This window comes from Tachyglossus aculeatus, chromosome 17 (assembly GCF_015852505.1).
Source record: "Tachyglossus aculeatus isolate mTacAcu1 chromosome 17, mTacAcu1.pri, whole genome shotgun sequence".
NCBI lineage: Eukaryota > Metazoa > Chordata > Mammalia > Monotremata > Tachyglossidae > Tachyglossus > Tachyglossus aculeatus.
The window spans coordinates 44,749,787-44,770,261 of NC_052082.1; the positions used below are offsets into that span (position 1 = coordinate 44,749,787).

Below are 20,475 nucleotides of genomic sequence, written 5' to 3' on the forward strand. Positions count from 1 at the left end.
TTTGCTCTTCCTCCCTCCCAGCCCCAAAACACGTATGTACATATCTGTAATTTTATTTACTTGTGTTGACATCTGTCCCCCCCGCTACTCTAGACTGTGAGCTCATTGTGGACAGGGAATGTCACTGTCTGTTGTTGTACTGTACTTTCCCAAGAGTTTAGTACAGTGCTCTGCACACTTGTTATTCTTAAATATGACTGACTGAATGCATGACTGTATGCTTGTTGTGGACAGAGAACGAGAATGTGTCTGCTTATTGTTGTATTGTACTCTCCTGAGTGCTTAATTACAGTGCTACGCCAACAGTAAGCGCTCAGTAAATACGACTGAATGAATGATTAACCCTATGCTCGTTGTAGATAGGGAATGTGAATGTGTGTGCTTATTGTTGTATTGTCCTCTCCCAAGCGCTTAGGACAGTGCTCTGCACACAGTAAGCGCTCAATATATACGATTTAATGAATGAATGAACGATTGATCGTACGCTCGTTGTGGACAGGGAATGTGAACGTGTCTGTTTATTGTTTTATCATCCTCTCCCAAGCGCTTAATACAGTGCTCAGCGCACAGATAGCGCTCAATAAATATGATTGAACGAATGCATGACTGACTGTACTTTCGTTGTGGACAGGGAATGTGAATATGTCCGTATACTGTTGCATTGTACTCTCCCAAGCGCTTACTATAGTGCTCTGCACACAGTAAGCGCTCAATAAAAACGAATAAATGAAAGATTGCACGAATGAACGAACACGATTGAATGACGGATTGATTGATTGAATGAACGAACGAACGAATGTATGAATGTAGGAATGAATGGGCGAGGACTCGGGCCCCTCCCCTCGCCCCTGGGCCGGGCCGGGCCTGTGCCTGCCGGTTACATCTCCGAGTGGGAGCGGCTCCTCGGATCCTCGGCCCGGCGGCAGGCTGACGCCCTTTCCCGTTCGTCTCCCCGTTTTAGGCGAACGTTTCCTCTTTTCCAAGGGCCCTCAGGTCGCCTGCCGGCCCCCAGTCCCCCCTCACCACCCGAAGAGGATGTCGGACGATGGGGACTGTCATCCTGTGAGCCCCCTGTGGGACAACATGATCACCTTGTAACCTCCCCAGCGCTTGGAACAGTGCTTTGCACATAGTAAGCGCTTAATAAATGCCATTATAATAATTCCCTCATCAGGAAAATGGGGATGAAGACTGTGAGCCCCCATGGGACAACCTGATCACCTTATAACCCTCCCAGCGCTTAGAACAGTGTTTTGCACATAGTAAGCGCTTAATAAATGCCATCATCATCATCCTGTGTTTGCACAGGTGCCCTCTACCTAGGAGCCGGAGGGGAGGCCGAAAGCGCCGTGGGCCGGGTCCCCTATTCCTCCCCTCCATCCCTCCCTCCCATTCGCCCCGGCTAATTACGTGGGAAACATCTGGAATATGTGCAGGGCACTCGCGAAGGGGGCCCACGCGGAGCACAGCTGGAGCTGCCCCCATTTTGTGGCCCGAATTGGTTACAAAATGGTCGGCCGGGCAAGGGCGCGACAGGGCTTGGAAGCCCATCGGGTGTACCCCGCCCTTCTCCCTGCTCACCTCGGTCCAGACCACCCGGGAGAGGGGCTACAGGCCCCTCTGCCCTGCAGGCCCCTCTGCCCTGCAGGTTGCTGCAAGGGACGTGGGGAATAATGAGATGGTACTTGTTAAGCTCTTACTATGTGTGAAGCACTGTTCTAGGCGCTGTCCCACGTGGGGCACACACTCTTAATCCCCATTTTACGGATGAGGTGACTGAGTCACAGAGAAGTTAAGTGACTTGCCCAAAGTCACACAGCAGACAAGTGGCGGAGCAGGAATTAGAACCCATGACCTCTGACCCCCAAGCCCATATTGTTTCCACTGAGCCACACTGCTTCTCTTCAGCCACGCTGGAATGGTCAAATGGCTCTCCCCACCCCTCCCCGGGGTCTCCCCTCAGGCAACGGTGCTGGCTGGGCTTTGCCTTGTGCTCAGGTCCCGCCGGTTGGCGCCCCCTCACCCCTCCCCAAGGCCCCGTGTTGTTTTTGGAGGCGTGTGCGCGGGAGGCTGGTCACACCAAAGTCAACAGGCCCCGTTGCCTGGGGAACCTAGCGGCTCTTGGCCTCGTGTCGGCCAGTTCTGTCCTCCCCTTCCCTCTACTCCCCGACGTTCAAAGCCGGGGGCTTCTGTGCATGTATGTGTGCGTGCATCAGCGGCAGTGGCGGGGGGAGACGTACAAGATGTCCTTTCACCACCGCCCCCTACTCCCCCATTGACAGGGCCCTGCCTTAGGGGTCCCCAAGGGGAACATGGGTTTGGTGGGTTGGCCTGGAGGCTGGGCTTCCCTGGCCTGGGCTGCCCCAGAACCCCAAGGGCCCTGCCCTTCATTCACTCAGTCTTAGTTATTGAAAGTTTACTGGGTGCAGAGCACTGGACCAACACTTGGGAGCGTGAACTACAAGAATAAAGTCACATTCCCTGCCCTCAAGGAGCTTCGAGTCTAGAGGGACTGTACATTCCCATTCCCTGCCCTCCTGTAGGATAGAGTGCCGCCTCTGCACCCCCTACTCAATCAATTGTATTTATTGAGCGCTGTTTGCACAGCACTGTACTAAGTGCCTGGGAGAGCACTCATTCAGTCATTTATTGAGTGCTTACTGTGTGCAGAGCACTCTACTAAAAACTTGGGAGAGTACAGTATAACAGACAGAACCCCAACCCATTTCCCCCCTCCCCGGAGAGACCAGTGTTGGGGACCAGTGTGATTGAACGGACTTTTCAGTGACTACTCGAGCCAAACAGACTCATTTTAGGAAAGACCTTCTTGTCCGTGGGGGCCATGCACCACTGTTACAGGAAGTTTGTGGAGGCTCCATCCCTAGAGACTATAAAAAAAATAAATACAGCAGACTGCAGACTGTTCATGGTGGGTCAGACCTGCACCTGCCTCCGGAAGCCCCTGCCAACTCCAGGAGTCTCTGAGTCTGGAAGTGGGAGCTAGGATAAGGGAGGGCCGGGGGGGATCTGAATAATTTTGTAAATAAACAACAAGCCAATTAAAATATCTCAGGGATTTTGTGGTGAGGAGGATCCCAGACCATGGAGAAAGGAGCTGGCAGAAACCCCAGGGTCCAACTGCTCCAACTCTCTTAGGAGACTCTGGCATTCAGGACGTGGGCCTGAAATTCTATCCTTTACCCACCCCAGACTTGGTCTTGTGCTCCAGGCTCCAGTTTGTGATGGGGGAGGAAAAAAGGAGGAATGAGATGCTGAGGTTTGGGTATAGTGACCCTTTTAAAACACTCTGAATAGTGTCTGCTCTATCCCCTGCCTAGGCCCTGGCAGACCACCATTTCTGGCAGACCACTCATCCGTTTCCTTTTGACTTCTCCCAGGAGGATGTTCCCTAGCTACAAGGTGAAGGTTACTGGCATGAACCCTAAGACGAAATACATCTTGCTGATTGACATTGTCCCTGCGGATGATCATCGTTACAAGTTCTGTGACAACAAATGGTAAGAGGCTGCGGGCTTCTTGTGCTCCCGGCTATTTCCCTCCTGTTGTGTAGCCTAGGAATTGTTTCCTGAAGTACTTCATTCTGCCGGGACCTGTTGAAGTTCAATTCCAGAGTAGAACCAACCCTTGATTATCCAGTTTGTGGATTTCCCAAGCCATTTTTCTCCTCTTAGTCATTTTGCTACTTGTTACCACTTTCCATAGCAGGTGAGCAAGGAGTCCTAGCTTAGCCTATTTTGCTCCTTACCAGTGGCTCTATGCAATTGGCTAAAATGAGGTTTTTAGATCATCTGGGTAATTTCCTTCCTCCCCCTCACCTTCCTTTTCCATCTATGGATAATTGGGAGTTAGCTGTACTTGGAGATGGGGACAAGGAAGGGAAGATATAAGCCTGAGGGAGGAACAGGAATTGTATCTTGACTTCTCCGCAGTTTTAGCTTCTCTGGGAAAGTGGGACTAAATGTAGGACTCACTGGCCAATAGCCACTTATTCCTCATCTCCCTTCTCTCCTGGGACCTTTTCCTTTCTGGGCTTCAGTTTCTCCACCTGGAGTCAGGGGATGCTTATGTATGTATAGAGTACTCTGAGCATTTCTTGTTATTCTTTAAATTTAGTCTTGTGAATAGCTTCTTTCCCTCTTGCTTGGGACATGTAACAATTTATTCTAGATAAGTTACATTGTTTCCCTCCCATGTATTTCCTGGGGAAGGTAGATTGAGAACAGGTAAACTTTTTGTACCCAAGTGAAAGGCTGTTTGGTGCTCCCCCTTCACTTCTTCTAGCTCAGGATGTGGTCTTGGTTCCCGAATGTTTTTTAACATTTAAGATGTTTTGCTTATGGCATTGACCTAAAGGAGTAGCTGGAGAGCTACCAAACAAGCTAGTAACCTGGATTTGCCATGCTTTCATGCACACTGACACCGGAGATAGAAGTGTTCCGGTGCAATTTGACAGCTCACCACCAGAGTATTTTGTAACAGGAGGATCGGAGGAAGGTGTTTAAAGACTAGAACTATACGCTGCTCTAGTAGTGCTTTGCATGGAATCAGGAGGCTTGGTTCTGGCTCTTAACACCACCTTGGGCTTGATCTGAGGTAGGGACAGTTTTAGGAGTTGGAGGTGGTTCTGCTTTCTAGCCCTTCCCCCTCCTTTCGCCTGTCCCAAGTCTTGAATCATAAACTGCTAGCCGTCCCCCACCCCCACTTCCCCTCCACTCCCCACTGCCCAACTTTGTTTCTGGGCATCTGCTTGCACAGCCCTAATCATGGCCTTGGCCAGGGGTCCTGGATTCCGAAGAGCTTCAAGACCTTTAGTTTTCTCTGGAGGCTTTCCCAGCAGGCTGCTCTTTCTGGAGGTAGCCTGCGTTGAAGGCAGGACTGGATTGGGGATTCAAGTCCCAGCTCTGCCTCTGACTTGCTGAGTAAGTTGAGGCAAATGTCATAGCACCCAGGGGCTCAGGCTGTACCTTGGCAATCTTCGCTGCCGGGATATCATCCTTATTTCATTCACAGTTGGGAAAATGGAAGCCAAGAGAGACGATGTGGGTAGGTGAGGTTGTTGTATATATTAATAATAATGATATTTGTTAAGTGCTTACTATGTGTCAAGCACTTTTCTAGGGTAGATAGGGCACTCTAGGGCAGATACAAGTTAATCAGAGTTATCGCCCCATCTGTTTCTCCAACTTCCCGAGTCTGCTTCCACTGAAAACTAGAATTCCTTATCATTCCTCTGGCTTAAATTGTCACTCACCAGAGAAGAGTGGATGGATGCTGGAGCTTTGTATTAATCTAGCAGGAAACAATGGGCTGGGCCTGAGGGACAAGGGAAGGGGCAAAATAGAGCCATCAATCTGAGATGGGAATAATTAACAAAGGCTGTTGTGTTGGCAGGATGGTGGCAGGTAAGGCCGAACCTGCCATGCCTGGGAGACTGTATGTCCACCCCGACTCCCCTGCCACCGGGGCCCACTGGATGCGGCAGCTGGTCTCCTTTCAGAAGCTGAAGCTGACCAACAACCACCTGGACCCCTTTGGTCACGTGAGTGTGGGGCCCCGCTAGAAAGCTGGGGGAGGAGAATTAGCTCAAAAAGAGGAGATGGGGCCCTCGGCCATCTGAGTGCTTACAGCCTCTCACTGGCAAGTGTCCAGCTGAGCTTCCTGGGTGGAATTCTCTGGCCCTCAGCTTAGGTTTGACCCTGACCCCTTGGTCCGGGCTGGATGCATGGCACTCCCAAGCAGGTTGCATAAGCTCATTATTTTCCAATCTGGCTTCAGCAGACCCATAAAAGAGGGAACATTTTATTTGGAAAATCTTAATTCATGTGTATTGCAGATGTAGGACTGGGAAATAACGGAGTTATCTTCCACAGCATGGATACTGTATTGTACGGTCAGTTCAGGACTAGACGGCCAGTGTCATGGAGGTCCAGGATGACCGTAGATATGATTGTATGTAGTCTGTGTATAGCACGGGGGTGTGTAATATGTGGATATATTGTATAGATTTTCCCAGCCAGTAATGGATGCGTATGTATTTTGGTGGGGGCTTGTTAGTCCCACCGGGAGTCATTTTGAAGAGGTCCAGTGAAACCTGAATGAAACACCACTGGAGTAGCTCAGTAAGGGGCAACCATAAGTGGTACACCCTTAACATAGACATTTATGCTGCACAGGTTTTTGCCATTAGAATAAACGGTGAAAGGTTTCATATTTTCATAGTGTGGTGTGTATTTTTCATATGGCGGTGAAAGGTTTCATATTTTCATAGTGTGGTGTGTATTTTTCATATGGCCTACAATTAAACTATGAAGTATCTACATAGAGATAACTTAAATTTGTATATTTTTTTCTATTAGGAATCATTCAAATTATTGGTAAGAGTCCTCAGAAATGTTGCATCTTGAAACTAGAAGCAATGACCAGCAGCATTTTGGTGGTGGCAGGGGTAGGGAACTCTTTAAACTGCCCCCCTCCTCTCATACTAAACTTTCCTTAGCCTAGGGGCTTGTTCTTCAGCATCTATTGTTAATCCATATTGAGGACCTCCTACTATGTGTTTCATCTCCTTCATTATAAATACGTGAACTCTTTTCCTATCCACAAAGTGGCCAGAGATAAAAATACTTTTTAAAATTCAATTGTCAATATAAGGAAATAAGGAAACCCTTACTCATACTGCATGAAGGTCTCAACCCAAATGAGTGCTCTGAAATCACCAAACCACCTAGGTGGATATACTAGTTTAAATTAAGGCTCAGTGAGCCTAATGTTTCAGTGAGTTTATGAACCACAGTTCTAGAAAAAGCATGCAGACCTTTTTATTTTGGGCCATAATGAAAGTAGGACAGTACAGTTGTCTGTAGATGCATCTTATAATACATTTCCTCTCTGTAGAGGTGCCCACAGCATGGATATATACCACAGTGTCTCGGGACTTTTGTAGTATTGTTAGAATTCCTTGAGCAAAAGGGTTTATGGGTGGGACTGGTAGTACCCCTAGAGGAGGAAAATCGCTGCCCCAATGTTTAGGGTTTAAGCTGAACCCCACTATCTTTGTCTGTGGTCTTTTTTAAAAAAAACTCTTTGGGTTTGAAGGGCCGTGGGGCATAAAGGGAAAAGGGCTTCTCCATTAAGCCTCCTTGATAGAAAACCACACATTACTCCCACAGCCTCCTGTGCCTGATGACCTTGGCCCAGCATAGCTGTTCAGTCTGCCCTTTCCCTTCCCTCAGGATATGGCCTTGAACCAGGCATAATCAAGGCTCCCTCCCCACAGGGCCTCAGCAAAGGAGCCTTAGAATCCAGGAGGTCTATGCAGGATTGAGATGGGCAGGCGTCCCGTCCCTTACACACACAGAGCGGCGCCTTTTTAATCCACAGGCCCTAGGGGGAGGGTGCAACTTGGGCGACAGCATAAGGATGGGGGTTATGGGGTGGGGAGAGGGAAAGGTCTTCTCTTGCCAAAAGTGAGATGGGAATAAGCTCAAACAAGGTTTAAAAAGGGACTCAGAGCCTCCTTAAAGGGATTTTACGCAGCAGCTTTTAATCATGTTTCCCCATAAAACCGTCAAACCTGGTGGAAACTTCTGGAGACTCCCCCTCTTGGAAATGAAAATGGAATGATCCATGGCTGTGGTACCCGTGCTTGGCTACTGGAGGGAGCTGATAGAGTAGGTTGGTGGGTGGTTCTCCTTCCAAAAAAGCCGGAACAGCACCTCTCGTAATCTCCTTCCCCGTTGCCCTTCTCCCTGACCCCCTTTTCCTCCTCCTCCTCTCCTTTGATCACACCATCATCACCACCCCTTCCCTCCCTGCCAGTTGCCTGAAGCAGCCATTCTAAGTCATGATACCTCGGTTAGGTGTACAGATCATTGCTTTTTTTCATTCTGTTTTTGTGTCCTTAGGAGCTAACTTTATGGTAGTTTGCGGTGGGGGTAAATAAAGGATGTGAGTAAATTCCACAAGCTGCTTCATAGTTCCAGTGCTCTCTGCCTTGTTTTTACTAGTGCAAGTGGGATTAGGAACCAGTTTTTTGTTGCATTTGAGCTCACTTTACCTTAAGAGTTCTTGGTTTAAGGAGACCAGGCAGCAAGGCTGTACAGAGCTTCTTTGTAAGGGCCTCTTGATTGGCCTTCATATCTGCTCAATTGACAGCTAATGCATATGGCCTTGCCGCAACTCCAACCCACCTGCACTTGAGTCTACTCTGAGGGCACCCAAGCTGGCCAGTAGAATGTGGAGACAGATGGTGGGGGAGGTGGAGAGTGTCACTTTGTGTCCATCAGGTGTGCCAACATCAGGATGCCCTAGAGTGGATTGGAATGCAGGAGTAGTGATTCATGAGACTTGCCTCTAACAGTCCCCCTAGACTATAAACTCCTTGAGGGTAGGGATCATGCTGTAGCGTATCCTCCCAAGTGCTTAGTTCAGTGTTCTGCACAAAGTAAGTGCACATAAAATACTATTGATTGATTGGCCTCCACCCTGATGCCTTTGCAACCACCCTTAGCACTCCTGTACAGTTCGCTGTACATGCTATACCATTTGAGTCCTTAGTCATACACATATCCATCTTTCCCTTCTCCTTTTCCCTCTTACTTGTAATTTGCATCTTTAAGCTCCTTGGGTGCAAGGATTGTGTCTTCTAACACTATTGAGTTCTACTGAGCACTTAGTCTAGAACTTGGTGCTCTGCTCACCATAGGCACTCAATAAATACTACTGAATAATCAGTCATATTGATAGATTGAAATACCTCTCCTGGTATTTGTTTCATCCATTTGAACCCACTCATTGCTAACATTAGTCAGCAAGTGAATGTCAGATTTGCCCCACAAGGTTTCATAGCTGTGGTAGTTTTCTACTGAAAATCTTCTTTTAAAAACTCACTCTCATATGGGGTAGATGTTAGTTCCTGTGTTGTGTGGGAAGGCAGGATGTCTGGTTGGCTCACTTGCTGGCTTTATCAGCAAGATTTGAGTCAGGTGTGTCTTCTAATGAATTGTTGGGATGAGGGTTATGGGGGACAACTCACTGTGTCATCGAGTCCACTTCCTCTTAGCTTCTCCCTACCTTCTTTCATTCCTCTTTTCCCTCCTGCCAGGTTTACAGGCAAAGCAGAAAATGGATCACTGAGACAATTATCCCCGAAATTCAGGGCCCCAAACACCTCAGCCTGAATTAGAATTGATTCTGTTTTCAGTCTTGGCTCCAGCAGAGCTTGCTTACTTGGGAAATTTATGGTTCAGGACTTCCTCCTTACTCTCAATGGGCCAGGTACCATGGACAAGCCCCTTTTACCCTTAATCTCCCCTCTGCTCTCCAGTTCCATCTAGAATGCAGCAAGGAGCACAGTTGACTCCCTCTAATCTGCTAGAATGAAGACAAGGGGGCTGCGCCCTAGTCTGACTGTGCCTCACCAGTGGTACCAGAGTCCTTGGAAGTCATCCACCAGTTGCGTCCGTCCTCTTCTTTTCCAAGTCCAACTCCTTTCTGTTCTTGGTCTGCCCCAACCACTTTCTCCCCTCAGCTCTGAATGGACTGCTAAGTGTTCCATTTGGTTTTGGCAATTTTCACCTGCCAGTCTGGAAACCAAGAAATGAAGCCCTCTCTGTGAATTAGGCCCAGAATTTGGAGATAATTCAGATTCAGAGGCAGCTTGGCCAGGGGAAGAAGGTGGTACTGGGATAGGCGATTCCAAGCAGCCTCTGGCTTCTCTGGAATGGCAAACTTTGTTCATCTACTAAAAGAATCTGAAAGAACCCCCTATCACAATAGTAATAGTAGTATTCATTAAGCACCCATTTGGTGCTGCAGCGCCCTGTGCTTGGCACTCGGGAAGTACAGAATAAAGGAGTAACACGTTCCCTGCCCACAAGGAACTTACATTCTGGTTTCTAATTTTTGTGGAAAACCTGTCAAGCTCCGGAGCCTAGGTTTGTAGCCATTGCAGGGTGAGCTATTTGTTTGATTGTAAAGTCCTTGTGGACCGGGAGTATGTCCTCTGCTTCACTTTACCTTCCCAAGTGCTAATCCAGTGTGTTGCACTCAATAAATACCATGACTACTGGGAACATCTTTGGAGCTGCTCTCATCACTAGGTGCAATAGAAAAAAATCCTTCCCTCTTCTCTGTACTAATTTGCTGTGCCAGCCATGGTGGAAGAGGGAGTGGGGAGGGCTTGGCCAGGCTGCCATTTATTAGATGGGAACACTCTTTTCTGTGGGGAATAACTGGTGATTGGAATTCCAGAAATACTTCCGCATTGGAAAAGCGTAGCAGGCAGCTTCAGCCAGAGCGCGCTGTCTGTGTGGGCCACATGTGTTTGTACAGCTGGAGAGAGGGATGATGGGCCGGTTAACCCGCTTGGTTTTTGGAGCAGTGTTGGCAAAGTTTACTCATTCATAGAGACTGGGAAAAGAGATTTCTTCTACCCGCCCATCTCCCTTCCCACTGAGGCCCAGGGATTGTTGGTGTGTCTGCTCAGCATGGTTTCCCCTTAGATCAAGGCTCTTGGCAAAGCCCAAAAGGAAGTGGAGATTTGTCAATTATCTGGTTAATTTGATCCATGTGGATTATTTTGGCCCGTACTGTCCGGTTTGGCTGTCTACATGTATCAAATTAACTGGATAATTCACCAACCCAGAGTGAAGTGTGTATTAGTCACACACAGTCTAACCATGCTTTATGGAGCACAAGTTCAGTTCCAGTTACCCCAGGGTAGGGGAGTTTGAATTGTCGCCTCTCGCCAAGTGGATCTGAGCCAAAAGACCACCTCCAGCCTGGTTGTGGTGTTTAATCCCTTCTGAGCTCCTTCTCCCAGAGGAAAGTGCTGTATTCCATCCCAAAGTCTCAGCTGCCTTTGGGGCAGTGAGAATGGAGAGAGTAGAATCATCCTCATCATCCCCAACTCCCCAACTCCCCATCCCCATCTCATTCTCTGATGGAGCTGAGAGCACTGATAGCAAGAGCACTTCTCTTGCTGCTGAAAGGGGTAGGGAATAGGAGTCACTGGGAGAGATTCCCTAATGAGAGGGCCAGCTCTCTTACATTGTATTTTCCCAAATGCTTGGTACAGTTCTCTGCACACAGCACTCAATAAATACAAGTGATTGAAGGAGTAGTCACTGGGCCATGTCAGAACAGGTGTCTGTAGCTCTTTCACCCTCACTTTTTATCTCTTCCATGTGATGGGGGTATTGGGTTCCCTCTGTCTGCAGACTCCTCATTTATGTCCTTCCTGTCTCAACTGATCCGACTGGCCTCGCCTCTCTCCTAGAAGTGATGGGGTGGTGACTCTGACTCTCTGGCTTGGGGATGAGAGATTTCACTGTTTCTGGCTCGGCTACTGGGTCTCTTTGTCCTTCTGCTTTTTTCCTTCTTGGTTACTGCTGATCATTTGGGGTGTTGTCACTAAATGATGTAATTTTCTCTTCCATCCTGCCCTCCTTGGCGAGGTTTGATCTCTTGGGTCTGTTGTGTCTGGACAGAAAAATGAGAAGTGGAAATTTGGCCATTATACTGTTAATTTGATTGATGAAGAGAACCATATAGGCTATTATGGGCCCCAAAGTGATCTGGTTCTTTACAGGGTGCAAAGTAATTGAGTAATTATTGCTAACTTTAATCAATCATTGGCATTTACTGAGCCTTTACTGTGTGCAGAGCACTGTACTAAGTGCTTGGGAGAGTACAGCAAAATACAATAGAGTTGGTAGACAGACATTAAAGTGTCATAAAGGGAAAGCAACAGAGTATAAGGATATAAATAATAATAATAATATTTATGGTATTTATTAAGCACTTACTATGTGCCAGGCACTGTACTAAGTGCTGGGGTGGATACAAGCAAATTGAGTTGGACACAGTCCCTGTCCCACATAGGAGCTCACAGTCTCAATCCCCATTTTACAGATGAGGTAACTGAGGCACAGGGAAGTGAAGTGATACGCCCAAGGTCACCCAGCAGACAAGTGGTGGAGTCGGGATTAGAACCCATGACCGCCTGTCTCCCAGGCCCGGGCTTTATCCACTACACCATGGTGCAGTGTGGGTGGGATGATTAAGTGCTTTGGAGTGTAGACTTAATTGCATAGATGACAGAGAAGGGAGGGTGAATGAGATGGGAAGATATGTTGTGAAGATACTCTGTGCGTGTGTGTGTGTGTGTGTGTGTCTGTGCGTGTAGGTAGCTGAGGCTGTGGCATTTCTATTCTCATTTTGGCCTGTTTTCTTTCTCTGGTCAGCCTGCGTTGAAGCTGTGTCTGCATTATCCAGCAGTTTCTAGCAGCTCCAATTTCGCAGTGTCCCTCTGGGTTTAGCCAGAAAGGTTTTTTCCCTCTGCTCTTTGCCCCTGAGGGTCATGTGCTTCCCCTCTGTCCCCCACTAGGCCAGCAGTGCTGTAGGTGCCCAGATTTGGGCATGCCTTTTAATGTGCAGTAAGGTGTTAGGATGAAGGGAAAGCCTGTGGAGGGGGATGAAACCCACCCATCATCCCTCAACCTCACCAAACGGTGTCTTTAATCTTCTCCCATTCTGTCACCAAACGGTGCTCTTCAGAAGCTAGATGAACTGCAGAAAAGTTTCCCTCCTCTCCCTGCCTTTTTCCTGACTCTCACCCCCACTCTTCTATCTATTTCCCTCCTGGGGGTTTTGAGGCTTGACTCACCCAAACTACTGCTTTCTCTTCTCCCATCCCTGCAAAGATTCGTCTCTTTTCAACTGTCACTTAGGAACTTCACAAACAGGCCCCGGTGTCTGGCTACCACTGCCTCTGGCCATGACTGCCCCACAGCCAGCTCATTACAGAGGATGGGACAGTCCAGGTCAATCAATTAATAGCCTATATTGAGCACACTTACTGTACTCAGAGCACTGTACTAAGCCGTTAGGGGCATACAGTACAACAGAGTAGGTAGGCATAATCCCTGTCCTTAAGGAGTTTGCAACCTAGTGGGAACAACAGACATTAAAATTACACAAAGGGGAAGTGGCAGAATATGGGGATATATTTGTAAGTACTACGGGGATGGGTTCGTTATCAAAGTCAAGGAGTACTGACCTAAGTGCAGGGTGGGGAAATAATAATAATAGTAATTGGGTATTAGTAAGCACTTACTATGTGCCAAGCACTGTACTAAGCACTGGGGTGCATACAAGCAAATCAGGTTGGACTCAATCCCTGTCCCACGTGGGGCTCACAATTTCAATTGCCATTTTACAGATGAGGCACAGAGAGTGAAGTGGCTTTCCCAAGGTCACCACCTCCCTCGGGTTGGGCCTTTCTAGATGCCAGGCCCTCCCTCGACTCCCCTGACCCTGGCCTTTTCTGTTCCAACCCCAGCCCGCACTGTGCCACACTGGGGCTGGGAGGAAGCGGGGCCTGGGGTGGGTGGGAAAGGAGCCAAAAGGGAAAGGGAAAGGAGTAGTAGCCCGGCAGGCGAAGGGTTAACAGGCGGCCCGGGCTGCACTGATAAAATGCCCCAAATTCCTCATTCTGCCTCCTGTGGGGGGCGGGGGCTGTCTGGAAACTGTCAACAATAAAAAATACATTTTAATGGCACACAATGCCGCCACGGCTACCGTGGGGAGAGCCCTGCCGCCACGAGCCGAAAGGGCCCGGGACCCTCCCTCTCCTGCCTCTGATCGGGGCCACTGTTTCCCAGCCTGCAGGGTTGGGGGCCAACCGGGTCACCCTGGGGCCTCCCCAGGTCATAGGGGAGCAGCAGCCTCTGCCTCTGGGGCATCCAGAAAAAGCCGCAGCCCCGGCTCTGGCTCTGCCTGTCTGAGCTCCAGCCCCTGGGAGTAGATGGAGGGAAACTAAGGGAAGTTTAAGCCGGGCTAGGCTGGGGGAGGTTGGGGTAAGTGGGGGATGAGGGAAGGAAGACAGCTTGGAGCTGGGGTTTCGCACCCTCCACTCTTCCCTGAGTCGCCCACCAAGATCAGCCACAAGTCCGAGAGCTGGGGGAAGGTGACGGGACTCCCTGCCCTCAGCCTCTGCCCCTGGGAATAATAATAATAGCATTTATTAAGTGCTTACTATGTGCAAAGCACTGTTCTAAGCGCTGGGGAGGTTACAAGGTGATCAGGTTGTCCCAAGGGGGACTCACAGTCTTTATCCCCATTTTACAGATGAGGTCACTGAGGCACAGAGAAGTTAAGTGACTTGCCCAAAGTCACACAGCTGACAACTGGTGGAGCCGGGATTTGAACCCATGACCTCTGACTCCAAAGCCCGTGCTCTTAAGGGCCGTACTTTGGCTCACTAGCCCAGCTGCTTGGGAGTCTTATCTGCACCCAGGGGGACTCCGGGTATCCCTCTGGCCAGTGGCCCCCGTGCAGGCAGCATGTGGTCCCCAGCAGCCAGGGGCCTCACACACAACGGCTCTTTTCCAGATTATCCTCAACTCCATGCACAAGTACCAGCCGCGGCTGCACATTGTCAAGGCTGACGAGAACAACGCTTTTGGCTCCAAGAATACAGCTTTCTGCACTCACGTGTTCCCAGAGACCTCCTTCATCTCAGTCACCTCGTACCAGAACCACAAGGTACCCCTTCCGCACCCCTTCACCGTCCGCCGGCCCAAAACCCAGCGAGGCTGGCTGGGAGCCCCTACCCAGTGGCCCTGCTAATAGGGAACAGGGACTGTGGGGAGGCACCGCACGTGGACCCCATAGAAACCGAGCCCGAGAGCTGCCAGGCCAGAACAGGCACCAGGTGTATGCCAGGACAGCTAGTTCCCAGAAAAGACCCGTAGCCATTAAGGACCAGGGAAAGCTAGACGCAGCTGCCGAGGAGGAGGAGGAGAAGGCCAAGGGCAAAGGGGGGGTGGTAGGAATACCTTGGCAGCAGCCCTCAACCCGGTGCCTAATGAATCGAGGAGCTCATAAACTTGGGGATGCCACTCAGAACTGCAAGCAAATCTAATAATGACCAGCAAAGCTGACTCGTAAATCTCAAGTGAAAAGTAATTACTGTGTATGCATTTAGGGAGACACACAAGGAATGTGGGTCTGAAACGCTGCAGTGAGGAGCCAGCACTGTGGTTAGGACTTGAGGCAGCGGCTGCTTTGTCTCTCTTCCTCTTCTCTCCTCTTTCCTTGGCACGGCTGCGGGAAGGGATGCCGGGTCGGGCTGGCCCATAGAGCTGGGTTGCCAGACGGAAAAAGCACGAAATAGTATCCTGGGGTGCAGGCCTGCTGGGAATGAGCCGTGGGATTCAGGGAGGGGACGGTCCTGTTCCTGGGATAGAGGCCTCCCCCCCGCCCCCGCCCCTGCCTGGCCCAAAGCAGTTCCATATTAGCTCCTCGTTGGCTAGGGGTAGAGGTTCAGGCTGTTGGCTAAAATAAGGTTTGGGAATGATCCTATATCTCAATTATTCAACTGTCTCTGCTGCTCCTTCTATAACCCAGATAGTTGAGAGTTGACTGTAATAACTTGTGTGGGTAACAAGGTGTGGGGCTTGTACCTTTCCCCCAATTTGTCTCTGGCCCGCCGGAGAGCTGCCTCCAAGCCATCACCTGCGCCATCTCCACACTTGAACTACTTTCCCCACTCTTCCTATAGTTGTTGAGGGATTCCTGGAGCACCTGGCGTTTCAGTGGGAGGGTCAATTAGGGGTGACCTCCTGGTGGAGGTGGGATGTCAGTAGACTTTTTTAAGGAAGTGGTTTGGTGAAAAGAGGATGGGAGAACCATTCAGACAGACTCAAGAGGAAGGAGAGTTGTTTACAGGGCCTGAAGACGGGCTCTAGTGAGGGGAGGAGGGATGAGGGGAGGAGGGACTCAAGTCAAGGGAGGTGAGATGATGACTACTTTCTTGGGTCCCGGGCCCCAGAAGTCCCCAGGGGCTTTGATAAACAGGATCTCTGCCTCTCCTGGGGATGCAGATTTTGGTGCAGGGAGGAGCAAGCCCATGACTATTTTTTGCTTTCCCCTGACAGATCACCCAGCTGAAAATCGAGAACAACCCCTTTGCCAAGGGTTTCCGGGGCAGCGACGATAGTGACCTACGTGTGGCTCGGCTACAGAGGTGTGAGGGGAATCGGTGCCTCCCTACCAGTGTCTGAACCCTGGCAGGGCTGAAGCCTGGAGGGGAGGGGGAGGGGAAGGCGTGGCCAGGGACAACAGAGCAGGTGCTAACTGAGTCTCTCTTTACCCCGCCCCTACACCCCACCCCCTGCAGTAAAGAATACCCTGTGATCTCCAAGAGCATCATGCGACAGAGACTTGTCTCCACTCAGCTTTCCACCAAGCCGGATGTGAGCCCCCTGCACGGCCCCCACCAGGCCCTGCAGCACTATCAATATGAGAATGGTGCCCACATGCAGTTTGCCACAGCTGATGCTCAAGACCTGCCCCTCAACACCTTCCCAGCACAGAGAGACTCAGGGCTCTTCTATCACTGCCTGAAGAGACGAGGTAACTGTCCTTCCCGTCAAACTGTTCTACTCTAGACCTTCTGCTGGCTGTCACTCTGGGTTTTCTTGGCAATGGATTGTTTGGTCTTCTGAGAGAGTTAGGGCTGGAGGATGCTTCCAGTCCTCTCCATTTTCTCCTGGAGGAGCCCGAAGGCCCCTTTGGTGGGAGGGGAAGCTACCAAATGATGAAGCATAAAGGCAGAGGTTGGACACTGGGACCCTTCCTGAGGAGAAGGGATGAATTATCCAGATCTCTTTGTTCCTCCTTGTTCCTTCTGATTTTAGTCATTTCAACTTTCCTCAGAGGAGGGACAGGAACAGGGAAGAGGAGAAACATTGTCAGGAGGTGAAAGGCTACAGTGGGTTTTGGATTATCTGCGGATTTTGATTTTCCATGTCCCCAGGGCCACGAGTCACTGAAATTGGTGGTTTCCGCTTGGTCCTTAAGAATTCTATCCTCCATTCATTTAAGGCTCTACAAAGACTTGTGGAGTAGATGAGGATTATCAGTTAATTGAGGATGGGGTAGGTTTTGCAGGCTGAGAAGCTTTCATTTTAGGCTAAGGATAGGGCAGTTCTTGTTATTTTAGACACCATCTACAAAACTTGCATCATCTTTTTCTCCAAGAAGCAATGCAGTTTAGTGGAGCTGAGAGAGGACCTAGGTTCTAGTCTTAGCATTGTATCTCCCTGGGCAAACCCCTTATCTTCTCTGGGCCTCAGTTTCTTCATCAGAAATAAAATGAGTGGATGATTATGCTGACTTCTCCCAATCTCATAAGGAAAATGAAAAGTATTACTATGGTCTGTGTCAAGCACTGTTCTAAGCATTGGGGTGGATACAAGTTAATCGGGTTGGACACAGTCCCTGTTCCACATAGGGCTCACAGGCTACGTAGAAGAGAGAACATTCCTTAAATCTCCATTTTTACAGATGAGGAAACTGTGGCACAGAGAAGTTGTGACTTGCACAGGAGGCAACCAACAGAGCAAGGATAAGAACCCAGGTCCTCTGATTCTCAGGCCCATGCTTTTTCCACTAGGCCACTGGTCCCTAATGAGGTCTCTCTGAGGACTCTGCTCACAAATCCTCATCATAAACCAACTTCTTAGATTGGCACCTCTGCAAAGACTGGGCCTGACCCCGGATCCCAGGCAAGAACAGGGTCGAAGATGAGACCAGTTCAGTTAATTCAGGCTTGGGCTATACTCCTTCCTCTCTCCTTGCTGTCTGTGTCTTCCTGGTTAAATATATTAAATGTATATTTAGATACAGGAGGAGATTAAAGCCAAAATAAAGAAGAAGCCTGGGAAATTTAGCCCATACAGGGCTCTAACTAGCGCTACAAAGAGTGCTTTCCCACAAGCAACTCCTCTCCCTCATGCTCCTGTAATGGTGTAACCACTGAGTAATTCAGAGGAAAGGGGGAGAAGAGTGGAATGAGGTGGAGTAGGGACACAGACTGGGTGAGGGGTGAGCTATGGGGGACAGAGGGCTAGTTGAAAAGGCCTTAGGCCTTATCTAGAAACATGTCCAAAACCGTCAGCAAGGTACCTGGTAAATGTAGAGCAGTGTGTATAGGGCAGAAAGAGAGGATATGATAAGACCTTTTCAAAGACATCTTGGATGTATCAAGAGAAAGGCTACAGAGTCCCCCTGGTCAGGTTATCTGTGCAGGAAAGAGTGACTATCTCTATGGTAACAGAAATCGCCAAGTTATGGAAACCACAGCCCCTAAATGTTTTCAGATGGACTGGGGACATCAGCATCAGCAGGATCCTATATGGGAGGAACAGATATTATCTTTCCAAATAGAAGGTGATTTTTTCTTTGACTAATCCAACCCCTTCTATTTTCTGTTCAATGTAGGTTTTAGGAAGGTATCTTTCAGAATTAACATTCTTTGGGGAAATATGTGCCATAATATAATAGCAACTGTAACAGCTTGGATTTATATGGTTTCTACATTTTCGGGCCAGATCTAAAGTAGGAAACCGAAGCTATCTTTCCTGAAAATTCAAGGAGAAACCAATCTAACCTCAACTACCTGAATAATCCAGGCAAAAGCATTCTATTTGAATTTTTCATGAAAGTAAACCGGTTTAGTCTCAAAGCTCCTCTTCTCCTTGGAGTCTCACAATATTGTCCAGACTCAAACTAGGAAATAATAATAATGATGATAATAATTGTGATATTTGTTAAGTGCTTACTATGTGCCAAGCACCGTACTAAACCCTAGGGTAAATTCAAGATAATCAGGTCAGACACAGTCCATGTCCCACTTGGGACTCAGTCCCACATGGGCAACAGACAATCCCCATTTTACCGATGAGGATACTGAGGTGCGGAGAAGTTCAGAGACTTGCCCAAAGTCCCTCAGCAGGCAAGTGGCAGAGCTGGGAAAGCAGCAAGGTGGAGGATTAAACTGGGTAAATTTATTGGATAAATCCCCAACTGCAGGATTCATGCACGTTGTGCTGGCTTATGGTGTTGCACATGGATTCTGCCCCAACTCCTTCCCTTCTCCTTCACACGCTAATACCGCAGGTAATAAAAACAGCTCTGAGAGCCCTATTGGTGCCATAGACAGGAAAGTGCAGGAAGGATCCATGTCTCTGAAACCCGAGGGGCGGTCTGGCAGGCGCCTCCCCTTACAGGCTTGTTTCTGTCCTGGCAGAGAGCACCCGGCACTTGGACTTGCCCTGCAAGCGCTCCTACCTGGACGCCGCCTCCTCCGTTGGGGACGATCACTATTTCCGCTCGCCTCCCCCTTATGACCAACAGATGCTGAGTCCATCCTATTGCAGCGAGGTGACCCCCCGGGAGGCCTGTATGTACTCGAGCTCGGGGGCTGAGATCGCCGGGGTGTCAGCAGTGGATGACCTCCCCCCGCCCCCTCTGAGCTGTAACATGTGGACTTCAGTCACCCCTTACACCAGCTACAGTGTCCAGACGATGGAGACTGTGCCATACCAGCCTTTTCCCACCCACTTCACTGCCACCACCATGATGCCCCGTCTCCCCTCCATCACCAGCCAGAGCGCCCCGCCACCAGGAAACACCCACTTCAGCGTCTACAATCAAATCTCGCAGTCCCAGGGCCGGGAGCGGGGGCCACCTGCCTCCTTCCCCCGAGAGCGTGGGCTCCCGCCGGGCTGTGAGAGGAAGCCCCCATCTCCACACCTGAACACTGCCAACGAATTTCTTTATTCCCAGAGCTTCTCCTTGTCTAGAGAATCGTCCTTACAGTATCACGCAGGAATGGGAACTGTGGAGAACTGGACTGATGGATGACTCCGAGGCCCAGGATCCCGACAGAGAACGTCTACGATCCAGGACAATGTTAATCCAGTGTTAGTACCCGTGGGTTACCGGCACTACAGAGAAACCCACACAAACACGTGTTTCAGAGAAAGGGTGTGAGGAGGAAGGCAGTTCACCGCCCTTCTGACCCCCAGCTGATGCTGTGTCAGGAAGACAGAACAGTGACCAAGGAAGAAACTTTAGTTCTCTGGCCTGGGCCCATCACTATCTGACAGGACTCTTCCCAACACAGCCCCTCGGGGCTGCCGGGGTTGTGTACTATTATGAGGTTTTCAGCACATTTCCAGTTCACTCAAGCAGACAGGTCTCCTTGTAGGTTGAAACTGTCTGAAATCTTGGGGCATAGAGGTGCTCATCTGATGGCTTTCCGCTTTTGTTTTCTGGGGGAGCTGAGAGCCTCAAGGCATGGGTTGGTCCCTGATCTTGTTTTCTAAATCCCCGGGCTGCTGGCTGAGAGAAAGGATGTGTGTAACGTCAGCCCAGGATTGGGGCTTGTGACACGGACTCTCACTAGCTTTGGGCAGGCTGCTTCCTCACTCATCATCTTGGGGAAAGAATTCCCACCTTCCCTGAGGTCTGAGGAGGAAGAGGAAGGGGGATTCTCAGCTGGGTAGGGCCACAGACGTGCAAAGTGCCATGTGATGCCAATTATTCTTAGAGTATTTTCATCAACTAGTCAGTCATCAGGGAAAAACACGTAACCTACTGCCC

At 49.5% G+C, this 20,475-nt stretch overlaps 1 protein-coding gene across 2 annotated transcripts in view; it reads left to right on the plus strand.

The window, feature by feature from the left end:
- TBX4 (T-box transcription factor 4) overlaps nt 1-19,734 on the plus strand; it is a 31,854-nt gene extending 12,120 nt beyond the window's left edge. Inside the window, exons 3-9 of one of the 2 annotated variants that reach the window (XM_038759627.1) lie at nt 3,399-3,518; nt 5,413-5,560; nt 14,416-14,568; nt 15,963-16,051; nt 16,205-16,440; nt 17,268-17,274; nt 19,122-19,734. In XM_038759627.1, coding sequence (XP_038615555.1) covers nt 3,399-3,518; nt 5,413-5,560; nt 14,416-14,568; nt 15,963-16,051; nt 16,205-16,440; nt 17,268-17,274; nt 19,122-19,734 — 1,366 coding nt within the window. Of the gene's footprint in view, nt 1-3,398; nt 3,519-5,412; nt 5,561-14,415; nt 14,569-15,962; nt 16,052-16,204; nt 16,441-17,267; nt 17,275-19,117 lie in introns of both variants that reach the window. The other variant, XM_038759626.1, reaches the window with a different exon arrangement.
- Nucleotides 19,735-20,475: the final 741 nt, after the last annotated feature.